The sequence below is a fragment of the Carettochelys insculpta genome, chromosome 17, assembly GCF_033958435.1.
Source record: "Carettochelys insculpta isolate YL-2023 chromosome 17, ASM3395843v1, whole genome shotgun sequence".
NCBI classification, from domain to species: domain Eukaryota; kingdom Metazoa; phylum Chordata; order Testudines; family Carettochelyidae; genus Carettochelys; species Carettochelys insculpta.
In genome coordinates this window covers 20,458,268-20,472,843 of record NC_134153.1, presented here as the reverse complement: position 1 = coordinate 20,472,843, position 14,576 = coordinate 20,458,268, and the positions used below count along the sequence as shown (strand labels likewise).

At 43.1% G+C, this 14,576-nt stretch overlaps 1 protein-coding gene and 1 long non-coding RNA gene across 10 annotated transcripts in view; one reads left to right on the top strand and one right to left on the bottom strand.

Moving 5' to 3' along the window:
• Window positions 1-14,576, bottom strand: part of PREX1 (phosphatidylinositol-3,4,5-trisphosphate dependent Rac exchange factor 1) — a 230,694-nt gene that overhangs the window by 31,543 nt on the left and 184,575 nt on the right. For all 4 annotated transcript variants that reach the window (XM_075011780.1, XM_075011781.1, XM_075011784.1 and 1 more), the window contains 5 exons: window positions 13,399-13,547; window positions 11,193-11,278; window positions 6,180-6,316; window positions 5,358-5,529; window positions 531-697 (listed from right to left, as the gene is read on the bottom strand). In XM_075011780.1, the coding sequence (XP_074867881.1) occupies window positions 531-697; window positions 5,358-5,529; window positions 6,180-6,316; window positions 11,193-11,278; window positions 13,399-13,547 (711 nt within the window). The remainder of the gene's footprint in view (window positions 1-530; window positions 698-5,357; window positions 5,530-6,179; window positions 6,317-11,192; window positions 11,279-13,398; window positions 13,548-14,576) is intronic.
• LOC142022198 (uncharacterized) overlaps window positions 1-14,576 on the top strand; it is a 137,269-nt gene that overhangs the window by 76,875 nt on the left and 45,818 nt on the right. For 4 of the 6 annotated variants that reach the window (XR_012647882.1, XR_012647878.1, XR_012647877.1 and 1 more), the window contains 3 exons: window positions 6,143-6,430; window positions 10,484-10,544; window positions 10,640-11,074. This is a non-coding gene — a long non-coding RNA (uncharacterized LOC142022198). Of the gene's footprint in view, window positions 1-6,142; window positions 6,431-10,483; window positions 10,545-10,639; window positions 11,075-14,576 lie in introns of those variants that run through there. The other 2 variants (XR_012647881.1, XR_012647880.1) reach the window with 1 other exon arrangement.

Here is a 14,576-nt window from a genome sequence, read left to right as displayed (position 1 = left end):
CACTCTCCCTCGCTTGTTCTTTCTGCTTTATCCCATCATGGACATGCCAATACGTTATTGTTATTTGATTCAGTCATTTATTGTTTGTCCGTTGGAGTGAACATCAAAATATAATATCAATCATTCCTGACCACACTGGGTCGAAATAATATCCATTCCTTGGATCAAGCAACCCAACCCATCTGACGGGAAAGCCTTCACAGTCTCATTCCAAGATGAAGCAAATGCTTGCCTGAAAGGATGAACCCCACATTTGCTCCAAGGAGTAGCAAACTCCTGGTCTACTGGACAGATATTAGAGAGAGAATTTGCTGGGGAGAGTTCCTAGCTCAGGGGCCCTTCTGCGAGAATGTCTTGATTCAAGTCCCCAAGTGCTGAAGTGAAGGGAGAGTCAGTGAAACTCACCCATATCAAACAGGCAAGGCCACTAGTATAACATGCTATGTCACCAAACAAAGTGGGTCTGCTTGGGTCATTGGTTTCCCTTACAGTGCTTGGGAGGGAGGCTGGCAGTGTATGGTAGCAGGTACCTTTGCAGTCAGGCTGAAACAACCCTTCGGCTCTATGATTTTCTCCAAAACAAAACACTTGATCCCAGCAGTGCTGACATATTCGTACACTACCGCGTGTTCCAGATGGACATTGTCCACGGTCAAGCTAATGACAGGCATGTCTTCACTCATGCTCATCGGAGACACTGGAACCAAAGGCAAGTTGTTAGGGGATCGACCTCAGTAACACACACATGCACAAATGCAGATTTATTTGCTGCATGCACACTCTAAGGACACATATTGTTTTAGCTGTCCCCAGCATAGATTTATAGCACAGATCCCAGTACTAGGCAGAGGCTCTCAAATGGGAATTAAATTACATTAGCTCTCAATGTCCTTGATGAAACACGAAACAGTTTACTTTCTTTGAAGCGCTGTTACACCTGTGTTCCAAATTGCAGTTAGTGCTCCAGGCTCACCCTGGTGGATGCAGTTCACATGCTGCAGAGCCAGAGGGACAGTCGCTCTAGAGAAGGGCAGGCCACGCTCTCACCACCTGATCCCCAAGGCAACTGAGAAATTCCACAAAGTATAAACATTGCCATCAGAGGCAGCCCAGAGGTGCTGACATGAATCTTGCAGCAACCTGTTGTCGGCTTTTTCTGGGCTGACCCCTGTCTTTAAGGGAAGAAGGAACAGTTGGAGGGGAGAGAGAGCTCAGTGGTTAGAGCACTGACCTGTAAACCCCTAGTTGTGAGCTCAGCCCTTGAGGGGGCCTTCCAAGGGCCTGGGGCAGGTTAGACTTTATTTTATTTAAAAAAAAAAAACTGCCAGGGATGGTGATAGGTTTGTTGGTGCTAGGTGTGAGGGCAGGGGATTGGGCTCCATGACTTCTCAAGGTCCCTTCCAGCTCTCTGAGATGTGCATATCTACATGTTTCTTGCCTTTTAGAAGCAGGGGCAGGCACAGGAATTTACAAATATGGCCCCTTTTAGGGAAGACACAAAAGTTCGCTGTATCCACCCCAGCCTTGGGAGGAGCTCTCTGTCTCAGCTGTGGGGGAGCTCGCTGCCTTCCTCCCCCAGGAGGAAGTCACTGCCCCACGCTGGCACTGGGAAGAGCTCAGACTTCTTTTGCTCCCTCCACCAGGCCCCCAGCTCTTGCTCAATATTGCTCTTCCTATTTCTGCAATGCCAGGGCTGGAGAAGTTCTATGGCCCCAGCAATTACTGAGGTGCCTCTATTCCCTCCTGGGGCATTCCCTTGTTTTAATAGCTGTAGTGTTTGGCTTCAGATCCCCAGGTATGTAAGGGTCTGCAGGCAACTTGCACTACTGTGAATATGATCCCAGATCTACTACTAATAGGGGTCCAGCAAGCTTGCACTCAACTGGTATATCCCTTGGAGAGAATTTGGGTTGCGTGTTTTTTGGGAATGTTCTCCTACATCAATTAACTTCATCCATCAGTATCTGAATAGGAAGTCAGTCTTCTTACGTAGCGTAATAATCTTCCACGCTAAGGGGAGGGTTGCCCATAGAAACAGATGCACCTAGAAATGTTGCTGACACAATTAGCACACTGTGGCTACGTCTACACGTGCACGCTACATCGAAATAGCTAATTTCGAAGTAGCGACATCGAAATAGCCTATTTCGATGAATAACGTCTACACGTCCTCCAGGGCCGGCAACGTCGATGTTCAACTTCGACGTTGCTCAGCCCAACATCGAAATAGGCGCTGCGAGGGAACGTCTACACGCCAAAGTAGCACACATCGAAATAAGGGAGCCAGGCACAGCTGCAGACAGGGTCATGGGGCGGACTCAACAGCAAGTCGCTCCCTTAAAGGGCCCCTCCCAGACACACTTTCATTAAACAGTGCAAGATACACAGAGCCAACAACTAGTTGCAGACCCTGTATATGCAGCACGGACCCCCAGCTGCAGCAGCAGCAGCCAGAAGCCCTGGGCTAAGGGCTGCTGCACACGGTGACCACAGAGCCCCGCAAGGGCTGGAGAGAGAGTATCTCTCAACCCCCCAGCTGATGGCCGCCATGGAGGACCCCGCTATTTCGATGTTGCGGGACGCGGATCGTCTACACGTCCCTACTTTGATGTTGAACGTCGAAGTAGGGCGCTATTCCCATCCCCTCATGGGGTTAGCGACTTCGACGTCTCGCCGCCTAACGTCGATTTCAACTTCGAAATAGCGCCCAACACGTGTAGCCGCGACGGGCGCTATTTCGAAGTTGCTGCCGCTACTTCGAAGTAGCGTGCACGTGTAGACGCAGCTTGTGAGAATTTGGTCTGGAACATCCACATCACTTAAATTACAAAATAGATATTATTCTAGCTGGAATTACTTGCAGACTTTTAATTTGCAACCACATCACCCACACATCTCCATGAAACACTTCTCCCTCCCTCTCTCTGCTTCTGCCATCACCCAGCCCTCAATTTGTGGGAGATGATAGCACACAGCTATCAAAAGTGCTCACTCCAGAAACTTCAATAATGAGCATCTCTCCTACAGGAGTAAGGCGGGGGATATGCCAATCAGTTTTCATTTGGCATAGGAAGCTACAAAACACAGATAGCATGTGGAAGAAATAAACACAGTAGCCCTGATTCTTGCTGAGGCCCTAGTTTTGCAAATGCTTTGTGCACATCCTTCACTGTATGCATGTCAAGAGAACTTCTGAAACCCATATGGCATGGAGGGCTTCTCCATGTGAGCTGGGCTAGCAGAATCAGCCCCAAAGGTTAGACTGTGCCATGGCAGAGAATCATGTCCAGGGCTTTGTTAAATTTGGTTAAGTTTTCTGTTCAGTACAAACACCCCATCTTTGTTTCAGTCACAGTCTAATGCCCATGACAGAAGCCAAATGCCAAAAGGATGGGGGGGGCAAATGTCTCAGAAGAAGAACCTCTTGGCTTGTCATTTTAGCCTTTCATTTTCATATTAGATTTATCTCAACATATGGTGGCTAGTAAACTCATTCATTTTGCATCCTTTACTCTAGCTGAGACCCCTTGCAGGGCTTGTTGAGTGTCCCATGGTCTAAGAGTTTATCACAGAATCAAAGAGGATTAGGGCTGGAAGAGACCTCAGGAAGTCATCTAGTCCAATTCCTGGCTCAAAGCAGGAACAACTAACTAACTAACCCCACCTAAATCATTCCAGCCAGGTCTTTGTCAAGCCCTTCCTCATAAACCACTAAGGATGGGGATTCCACCATTTCCCTAGGCAACTTATTCCAGTAGTGGGAGGCATGAAACTGGACACAATACTCCATATGTGGCCTCATCAGTGCTGAATAGAGGGGAATAATCATATCCTTTGATCTGCTCCTAATGCAGCCTAATATGATGTTAGTTGGCAACAAAGGCACACTGCTGACTTATATCCTGCTTCTCATCTACTGTAATCTCTGAGTGCTTTGCTGTATAACTACTGCTTCGACAGTCAGTCTCCAGCCTGTAGCAGTGCATGGGATTCTTCTGTCCTGAGTGTAGGACTCTGCACTTATCCTTGCTGAACCTCATCAGATTTCTTTTGGCCCAGTCCTCCCATTTGTCTAGATCACTGTGGAGCCTATTCCTACACTCCCATGTATCTACCCTTCCACTCCTCCACATCTTAGTGTCATCCACATATTTGCTGAGGGTGCCATCCAACCCATCATCCAGATCATTAATGAAGATGTTGAAGAAAACTGGCCCCAATAACAACCCCTGGGGCTCTCTGCTTGATATTGGCTGACAGCTAGATGTTGATCATGACCTGTTAAGCCTGATGATCTAGCCCAGTGTTTCTTAAACTATGTTCTGTGGAACACTAGTGTTCCAAGGACAATTCACAGGTGTGCTGCAAGCGTTTGGAAAAAATACACTAATGGTCTATATTTTCTGTTGTTAAAACAGATACAATGTTACTTCCTCGTTGCTATGATACTTGATCAAATTACATCATTTTGTTTTTGCTGCGTATGTTGCTATTTGGGGTTGTGTTGTTTTGTTTGTTTGCTTTTTTTTGACAATTTTATTGAAGAAAATGTTGATAGGTGTTCCACATAAAAAATATTATTGTTTGGTGTTCCATGATCTCAAAAAGCTTAAGAAACACTGATATACCCAGCCTGCTAGGTATCTTATAGTCCATTCATCCAGATCGTATTTCTTTAATTTTAATCAGTCCCTGCTTTTCAGTGAAGAAGCATTAGGAGAACTACCTAAAGAAGCTGAACTACGAAGTGGTGCAGGGGAGGGGTTCACTCTGTGAAAAATGTTTTCCAATGTGATGCATCTTGACCCAAAATTCAGAAACCCTGTAATTAGTTGGGCTGAGGCTTCATGTCACAGCTGCCAACTAGACAACTCCAGTTAGTACGCATTCTCTCAGCATGTGGGGCCCTCAGTCATTTACTGCATGCCATGGCATGCAAGAGAAAATACAAATCAGATGTACTGAAAAGAGGAATTTTTTTCTGCCTACCTAGCTTTGGGACTGTGGTACTCATAGAAGTTCCCTAAGCACCAGCCAGCAACAGGCATCTAAAAATCCCCACAATTATGTAATGCTGTCTCTTCCTTTCAGAGAAGGAGACATTCCTCTCTGTTGAGAGTCACGACATTGAGATTTCCATGTTCCATCCCAATTTAACATTACTCCCAAATAAACTGCAGCATGACAATATTTCACCTGGGAAGCTGCAGCTTTTCCCACACAGCTAGATTGAGAGATTTTCTCCAGCAATAATTACATTTCTCATTTCCACCACCCATTTTCTGCCAAGTAATCAGAAAAATGTCTGACTTGCCTGCCTACATTTCCTTCATGAAAGTGGGTGGGCTTTCCTTTACCTGCTTCCTGATGGCTTCTGGGAAGGGGTTCCAGTTCTCTGCTTCCTTCCACTGAGAGCTGTTCTTTGCTTGACTCAAGATGGCTGCCATTCAGGTACACATTAAATGCTGACTGCTGAGCTCTATCCTCTTCAGCATCTTCGTGTGTTCGGTACACCCATTGATACAATCCCTTTTAGAAGAGCAGGAACATTATGAAGGGATCCCTCAGCATCATCAGGGATATATACAGATTCCATGTGCTCTTCTCGCATGGATTTCAAACCTTTTTAAGATGGCCGTGAAAAGGTTTTCTTCTCTAGTAGGCTGGGTTTGTGTGCCGTGTGCGTGAGGGGTGAGTTTACTCTACTGGCAACTGGAACCTTGCATTAGTAACCTAAATACAATCATCTGAACACTCTGAGGAAGGGGTTTAAGTTTGGTGTATAAATCTGGATGCATGTGTGCATTTTGCAGCTGATCTCAATCTCCAAAGTGGGCTGTAGCAGAATCCAGATCCAATCCCTCCAGAAACTTAGACGCATGAAATATGAATCTGGGTTTCAATTTCTCAGCTCAAATGTGCCTCTGCTATTTTCTGGGATGTCTATGGACTGGAATACTTGTGATTCATACATATTTTACATTCTATTGAGGGAGGCACTCCATTCATCTTCATTAACTACAGCGGGGTCCCAAGGATGAGGGTATATAAGTGAAAATGTACTTTTGAAGGTTGCTTTTAAACATATGAAGAGTTTGTTTGTATAAGACTATTATATTATTTTTCCTTCTCACAATGTTAGGTTAAGTTCCACCCAGGTTGTACATCTGTGCACTCACCAGGAATTCTTGCTGCCTGTTCCTGTATGCTGTAAAGTGCTCCAGGACTTCTGTGTAACTTGCATTCATCATATTATTCCCATTAACTTTCAAAATATACTGTCCTGAATGGAGTCCCACAGCTGCAGCCTTGGAGCCTGAAACAGACAGACCAGAGAAGAGTTAAAATAGTTCAGCAACCCAAGGATGGAGGAGAATAAGAGACCAGAGGGACTGGAAAGCATGTACGGCTCAGATGTAGGCAGAAGCAGGTATTTGGGAAGCTATCTTATGCATTTGCTGGGTTTGGTGAAAGATCTCTGGAAGAACTTTATCATATGAGGGAAATGTTGTATATATCCATTGTCTTACCAATAACATTGAAAACCGCAGAGCCTTTTGTTTGGGACCCCAGCATGTACATTATTACGTAATGTACAAGGGGGATTGTAATTTACTCTCTGGTAAGTTTCTGTGTCTGATTTTCATAGTACTTGGCACTGTCTAGTCAGTTACGCCAGTGCACATGTCTACGTGGATACTAAGAATTTAGGATTGGAGGGGACCTAGAGTCCAGTCCTCTTCTATCACAGGCACCCACATCATCTACCATTTATAAACTTATCAAACACTGGCTGGCCCTGTCTCAGGAGAATAGGAAAACATGCGAGTCCCCAGCCCTCATTCACACATTCAGCTCAGAGTGTTTAGCTTGATTTCAGAAGGCACAGAGTATATATCAAAGGACTCGACTGGAGTGTTACACCCTGGAAAAGGCCTACAGGACTTCACTGGAGTGATTCCTGATACACACTGTTGTGAGAGGAGATTCAGGCCCTTTATATTTTCCTAAAACACAGTGACTGACAGAGTATATGTTAGGAATAGCAGGGTGTGTCTGTGCTCAATTAAACTCCCACAAAGGAGTGAGGGTCCCAGAGGCCAGTCTCCCACCCACATTCTAATGCCCATATCACAATTAAATAGACCCAAGTCAGCCGATCCATGCCAGCCACGGTTTTTTTAACTGCAGTGTAGATATGCCCATAGACTTCCTATTTTGACAGGCCTGTTTACCAACTCTCAGTGCTCTAAAGTGAAAACGGAATGTATAAAAAAGCCAGGAAGTAGTACAAATAAAATAATGTTGGTTACTTCATGTGGATTTTCTGCCAAGCACAGTATTTTATCAACTCTGCAGAAACTGGGTCTTTCAGGCTTGTTTTGCAACTTGTAAGAATTCCATGAGTTATTTTAACTTTTTCCCTCACTTATTACTGCACCTGGATGGTTTTAGGTAGGAGCTATCAGAGCAAGTTTTTGTAATAAAAAGTACTAGCGTGCAGCAAGTGTATTAACACTATATACTTATACTTACACTTTGGATCTTTGTCTAAAATTCATTCTAAAATCTCAGAAAATTTGGATACAGCTAGCTCATGCAGGTGGACATATCAGATGTGATTATCCTCTGGTCTCAGTGGATTTAATGCTGATTTATCTATCTGATTCACACCTATTAGAAACCAATGGAAAATCTGCTGTTCACTTCAGTGACCTTTGGATCACGTCCTAGTTTTAAGTAGGAGAAGGGAATCTGGTCCATTTAACAATGTAGAGTCCCCCTCTCTTTGACTGAAAGGCAGATATCTTTTTTTTCTGAAGGACTGCTTTTAAATCAACTTGAATTTAAGGTTCATCCATTCAAATAATGCAAGAACTAGGGGCTACCAAATGAAATTAAAAAACAGCAGGGCTGTGGCCACACTTGGCCAAGACTTCGAAATGGCCATGCTAATGGCCAAATCAAAGAATACTAATGAGGTGCTGAAATGAATACTCAGTGCCTCATTAGCATGCTGCCACTTTCAAATGCACCCAGCTTGGCTACATGGGGGTCCTTTTCGAAAGGACCCTGTGCATTTCGAAATTCCCTTATTCCTATCAGCTGAAATGACCCCCATGTAGACGAGTCGCACGCGTTCGAAAGCAGCACTTTCGAAGTGCCACAGCCAGCAGCATGCTAATGAGGTGCTGAATATTAATTTCAGCACTTCATTAGTATTCTTTGATTTGGCCATTAACATGGCCATTTTGAAGTTTTGGCCAAGTGTGGCCACAGCCCAGATGCAAAACCACCAAAAGGAAGTACCTCTTCACACAAAGTACAGTCAACCTGTGAAATACATGGCCATGTTGTAAAAGCCAAAAGCATAACTGGGTTCAAAATGGAATTACACAAATTCTGGGTCCATCAGTGACTATTAGTAAAGATAGTCAGGGATGTTACCCCATGCGCTGGGTGTCCCTAAACCTCCAACCTGCCAGAAGTTCAGTCTGGATGATAGGAGATAAGTCGCTTGATGGCTGTGTCTACACGTGCCCCAAACTTCGAAATGGCCATGCAAATGGCCATTTTGAAGTTTACTAATGAAGCGCTGAAATGCATATTCAGCGCTTCATTAGCATGCGGGCAGCAGCCGCGCTTCGAAATTGACGCGCCTTGCCGCCGCGCGGCGCGTCCAGACGGGGCTCCTTTTCGAAAGGATGCTGCCTACTTCAAAGTCCCCTTATTCCCATGAGCTCATGGGAATAAGGGGACTTCGAAGTAGGCGGCGTCCTTTCGAAAAGGAGCCCCGTCTGGATGCGCCGCGCGGTGGCAAGGCGCGTCAATTTCGAAGCGCGGCTGCTGCCCGCATGCTAATGAAGCGCTGAATATGCATTTCAGCGCTTCATTAGTAAACTTCAAAATGGCCATTTGCATGGCCATTTCGAAGTTTGGGGCATGTGTAGACGTAGCCGATAATTGCCCAAATCTGTTCATTCCTTCTGGAGTACATGGCTGTGGCCACTAGGGGAAGGCCAAATAGCATCTACACAATGCACTGCTATTTTGAAATAATTTTGAAACAGCGGTTGGCTTATTTCGAAGTAGGTAAACTTCATTCCACAAGCAATAGTGCTTATTTCAAAACAGCTATTTTGAAATAGATGCTGCTAAGACATAGAATAGAACCTATTTCAAAACAAGCCTTAGGCTGGGTCTACACGTGCCCCTTCCTTTTGAAAGGGGCATGTTAATGAGCAGGTTCGAAAGATGTTAATGAGGCACTGCAATGAATATGCAGCGCCTCGTTAGCATAATGACGACCGCAGTGATTAGAAAGTGCGGCTTTTCGAATCGCACACTGCCCGTGGAGACGGGACCTTCCGAAAGGACCCCCTCCCAGTTTTCGAAAGCCCTTCTTCCTATCTGTGATCGGAAGAAGGGCTTTCAAAAACTGGGGGAGTCCTTTCGGAAGGTCCCATCTCCACGGGAGGCACCCAATTTGAGAAGCCGCACTTTCGAATCGCCATGGCTGCCATTATGCTAATGAGGCGCTGCATATTCATTGCAGCACCTCATTAGCATCTTTTGAACCTGCTCATTAACATGCCCCTTTCAAAAGGAAGGGGCACGTGTAGACCCAGCCTTAGTGTGCCCAGTGTCTCTATTTCCAAATAGGCTCTATTGTGTTAGATGCTCTATTTCAAAATAGCTGAGGGATATTTTGAAATGCCTTTTGTGTGTAGCAGCATTATTTTGAAATAAGTTATACCAGAAAATCTCATCTGGAATAGCTTATTTTGAAATAACGCTGCTGTGTAAACATACCCTAACAAAAGAGAAGATACTGGGCTAGATGGACAATTGGTTTGACCCGGTATGACTGTTTTTACATAAACTTAGATACGCTCATGGCCAAAAGCTAATGAAATTCTTAGAGGGGAAACTCATCTTTTAGGAATTGTTGACAGTATTTTTGTTTTAGTCTTAATTAGCTAAAATGTTGTTTAACGTTCCATAACTATACAGTTTGCAGCCTGTCACGTGTTAACGAAAGAACCTGAATATTTTCCCATTAGGCATTTTGCCATAGTCTAGGAATAAGCCTCTAATGTCAGTTACACCACAGTAAATCCAGAGTAATTTACCTTCAGTAGATTTACACCAACAGATTTATTATGTTCTAATCAGAATTTAGCCCATAAAGCCTACATTTAAAGTTATAATTACTTTTTAAGATCAATTATCTAAGCAGAAAATAATTTTAGTCAATGTAATTAATCTCTTTTCTAGTAAAGGCTCCAAAATGAAAGCTTTCTTGCTAGCATGTTAAGAAAATGCTTTAGCAATTTGTCTTTAAGAAAAGTATATTTTGTGCTTGTGGAAACGTACGTAACAGAAAGGTGCTTTGAAGCAGGATACCATTGCCTGCTTATGGGATTATAACTCTTTGCATTGTTTCTAAATGCTGACATTATGTATTTGTACATACATACAGTCCTACTGAAGGAAGGAAGATGCATATAGCCGAAAGCTCTCTGCTGCTGCCAAGGATAAAGGTAGGAACAGAGTTTAATTTGTGGCTCATTGTCACATTTCAGTCACAGTACTAACGAATATCCCTGTATCTCGCTTTGTTTTCTCCTTTTAAAAGAGTTCAAGGACCCACTTCTCCTTTTGCTCATCATAGTGTAAAATAGGCATAACTCCACTAAAACCAGTGGCGTTGCAGCCGTACAAACTGATACGAAGGCAGAACTGATATAATGCATTGCAAAGGTCATGAACATTGGAGAGATGATCTGCCCACCTGACTGCAGAGGAGTGATTCCTACTGGGCATTGTCAAGGGCCTTCATCAAGTGATGAAGCTTCTTCAACAGCCCTTCCACAGTCTCTCAACACATTTCTCCTGGCATTGAGCCAAGCCACTTTTTGTTTCCCCTAGGTGGGAATACCCAGCTTTAATAGTGAAGCAATACTTCAACTGAACCTCAATTGTAAACTGTTTAGGAAAGGGAATGTGTTGTTGCTCTGTTTGTACAGCACTTAACACAATGGGGTCCTGACCTCTCACCAGAGATCCCAGAGGCTTCTACACTGTTTTCAGAACTTTGGGACAAAAGAATGTGGTTCTTGTTCTGTCGCAGCGGTGTGTTTGGCCGTATATATTTCCAGACTTAGCTACATCATACACCCCTTGCTTACCTCGGCCCACAGCACGGACGTATGGTGGTGCTGCTCCCCGTATCTGAAAGCACAGAGCTTCGTGGCAGTCTGGGATTTTTATAATCCTGTAGAAAACATGAAAGAAAGAAAGCAGCATATCAAACTGAGTAGCTAGACCTAGGCATACTGCTATCAGTTCTTGCATAAGATCCCACTTCTGTATGTTATCAGCTCAATAAAATATCTAGACTGTTTGCAAACAGCTTGAAATATACCTTTAATGTTTAAGAAGAGATGAGTTAACTCCATGCAGTAGCTCTTGTCACACAGGAGAACTTATTTTACCATTTCCAATGCCTTTCTGTCAGACAATAGTTTGACCTTTATTATATTTTGAATGTGGATTCTGGCCAGATTGACATGCCTGAAGGATAAAGATGTCTTCTGAGGAACAACAGAACTAGTATAGCCTAGGCATCATCAGTGCAAGCTTCCTTCATGCTGCCTGACATGGAAGGAGCCTTCTCTAGAGCTGAGGGGATAGATCGCCTGGCAAGAGTTCGCAGTTAGTGCTGACAGAAGCAGTGGAATTTATGATATGGACATCTGTCTTCTTGGAACTGTATTGAGACCCACCACAGTAACATAGGAGGCCACCAAACAATCTATTAAGGTAATAGCTTTTGACCTTGAACTAGATTTGAACCAGTGGCCTTGTGGCATTATGTACCATATGCAATAATGAAGCCTGGTATGGAACATTTAATCCTCGTATGCACGACAATGTTCTTTTGCAACTCATTAAATTAATTGTAGGTATATGGGCTTTATAGGGCCTGAATGGAGCATAATAAAGCCTACTCTGGTCTGTGTTTTTGTTGGACTGGTCCATATGGAAAGCCAGAGCATGACAAACTGGAAAGTAAACCTACAACACTCTAGCATGCTGTGCACTAGCTGCTTCAAAGTGCAGTAGGTCAAAGTGCACTACAGAAGTTTTAGCGCACAGAGTCAATTAATGAATGGTATGCAACAGCATTGTAGATTTACTTCCCATGGTGCTGAACATTAATTCTCCACATGGACGTGCCATGTAATAAAGTGACAAACAGAGTGAAGAAGAAACGAACAATACACCACGAAGTAGTTAAGCTCCCATTAGCACAGAACTGACCTGTCACTAAGTAGTTTGGTAGATTGTGTTTCTGACTGGAATGTCATCACAGCCTATGCAAATTACAAATGAGAGACAGCTGCTGCACATATCTCGGTAGTACAGCCTTCAGGGAAACTGAACATATGTTGGGTCAGCCCTCTGCCTGGAGATGCAGATCTAAGGAAGGCTACAGCTGAGCAAAGTGTGCAGGGAGCACAAGGGACATAACCTCAATTATTCTCCATTCAAAACAATACTTCTGCTGAGGTTTACCTAGAAGCCAGATACTCTCAGATCTTGCTGTCTCACAGCCCTATTGCTCAGAATGAAGCTGTGGGTTGTGTACCCCAGCAAACAAATATATATGGCATTAATACTATGTACATCATAACTAATTGGACCACCTTCCAGCCTGGATTCTACAGCAGTCTGGGCTAGACAATGAAATATTCAGACTTGCTAATTAATTTTGGTGGGGACACAGCAGGGTAGCGCAAGCATGAGTTACCTGTGGACTGGTGCTTTCTCTGAAGCAAAGACCTGCTGAGATGCTTTCTGCTGCTGATAAAGTTATATACCTTCTAACTCACAGAGAAGTAGCTATGTTAGTCTGTATCTTCACAAAACAAAAGAAGTCCTGTAGCACTTTAAAGACTAACAAAATAATTTGTTAGGTGATGAGCTTAAGTGGGACAGACCCACTTCTTCAGGTCAGATTTGAAGAAGTGAGTCAGTCCCATGAAAGCTTATCATCTAATACATTATTCTGTTGGTCTTTAAAGTGCTATAGGACTGTCTTTGGTTTTTCTTTTTCCCTTGTAACTTAGTTTCATTTGTGTACAGGGGGGCTAAGAGTTAGCTCTGAAGCACAACAGCTATTCCACATCTGCCTTAAAGGGCATAAGGATCATTAATGAGTAAGATTCACAAATTCTACCTTTCTAATAACTATATTTGTATCTTGTCTCAAATTAAATTGCAGACTCTGATGGGTAGCAAGTTTATACAGTTGCCTTAACAACAGACAGTTTAAAAAAAAAAGTCGATGTGTCTGGATAACCTTCTATGTCTGTCCCTCTGAGCACTTACTCTTTAGACTTGGTGGCCACCAGAAGTCTAAGTGGTCTCCTAGAGCAGAAAGATTGGTTTAAGATGGTTTCCACTTCTTGAAATGGACGCAGGAATACCAGGTCTTCATTAATAGAGTAGATCTTCCTTCCAACCTGCAGGCTGGCCATCTGCAAATGAAACATAAATACCACACATAAATCTAGGTCATTTGAAAGGTGTTTAACAGCTCAGGATGCAGGAAAGACTGGCTATTGTAGTACTCACTAATAGAGTCACTGAGATTTAGGGGGAAACATCAAGTATTAACTCCAGTACACACAGACAGAACTAAACATCTTACCAACACTCCAAGTCAGATCAATAACACAACACAGACAACAACTCAACAGTAATATACGGCTATAGTGCCATCTCTTGCTGGGGCTGCTGTCTACACCAATATTGCAATTTGCAGGTGTGGATCAACAGCTTTGACTCTTCCTTGAGTTGCAAGCTAGTAGATTATTAATGTCCAGAATACATATATATAAAATATAAATATAAATAAAATATAATATAGATATAAATATATATAATATAAAATAAAATATAAATATATATATAAATAAAGTTTATTTTTAAATTCTCTGGGTCACCAATCATTCATCAATTACATTTGGAGATCCTATAGCTGTCCACAACTACTAAAGGAATCTCTATCTTACAACAGTAACGTGGTAGTAGGGGATACCAAGAACATCCTATGACTTTGTGTTTCTTTTGTGCTTTTTGTTGGAGGATCACAAAATGAGCCTCACTGACCCTTAGTATGGCTATCCATAGCTGACAAGTGAAGAAACTGAAGCACAGAGACCTACATTTGCAATCATGAGTGACTAAATTTAAGCATATAATCTATGTAGATCTTTAGCTATAGATAGATAGATAGATAGATAGAATCTATATCTGGCCACTTAAATAAAGATGTCCTGATTTTAAGTAAAGCAGAATGTCTGCCCTGGATTTCGGCTTTCATATATCACTAATCATTTCATAATCACTCTTGGTTCCAATAGTGCTACAGCTAGCTCCTTATGCCCCCTAGGGTGAATTTAATCAGGCCCTGCTGACTTGAATACACTGGATTTTAATGTTCTTTGACCAGTTCCTTCCCTGTTCTTCTGTTCCTCCCTTCATGTTAATTGTGTTAAATGTCT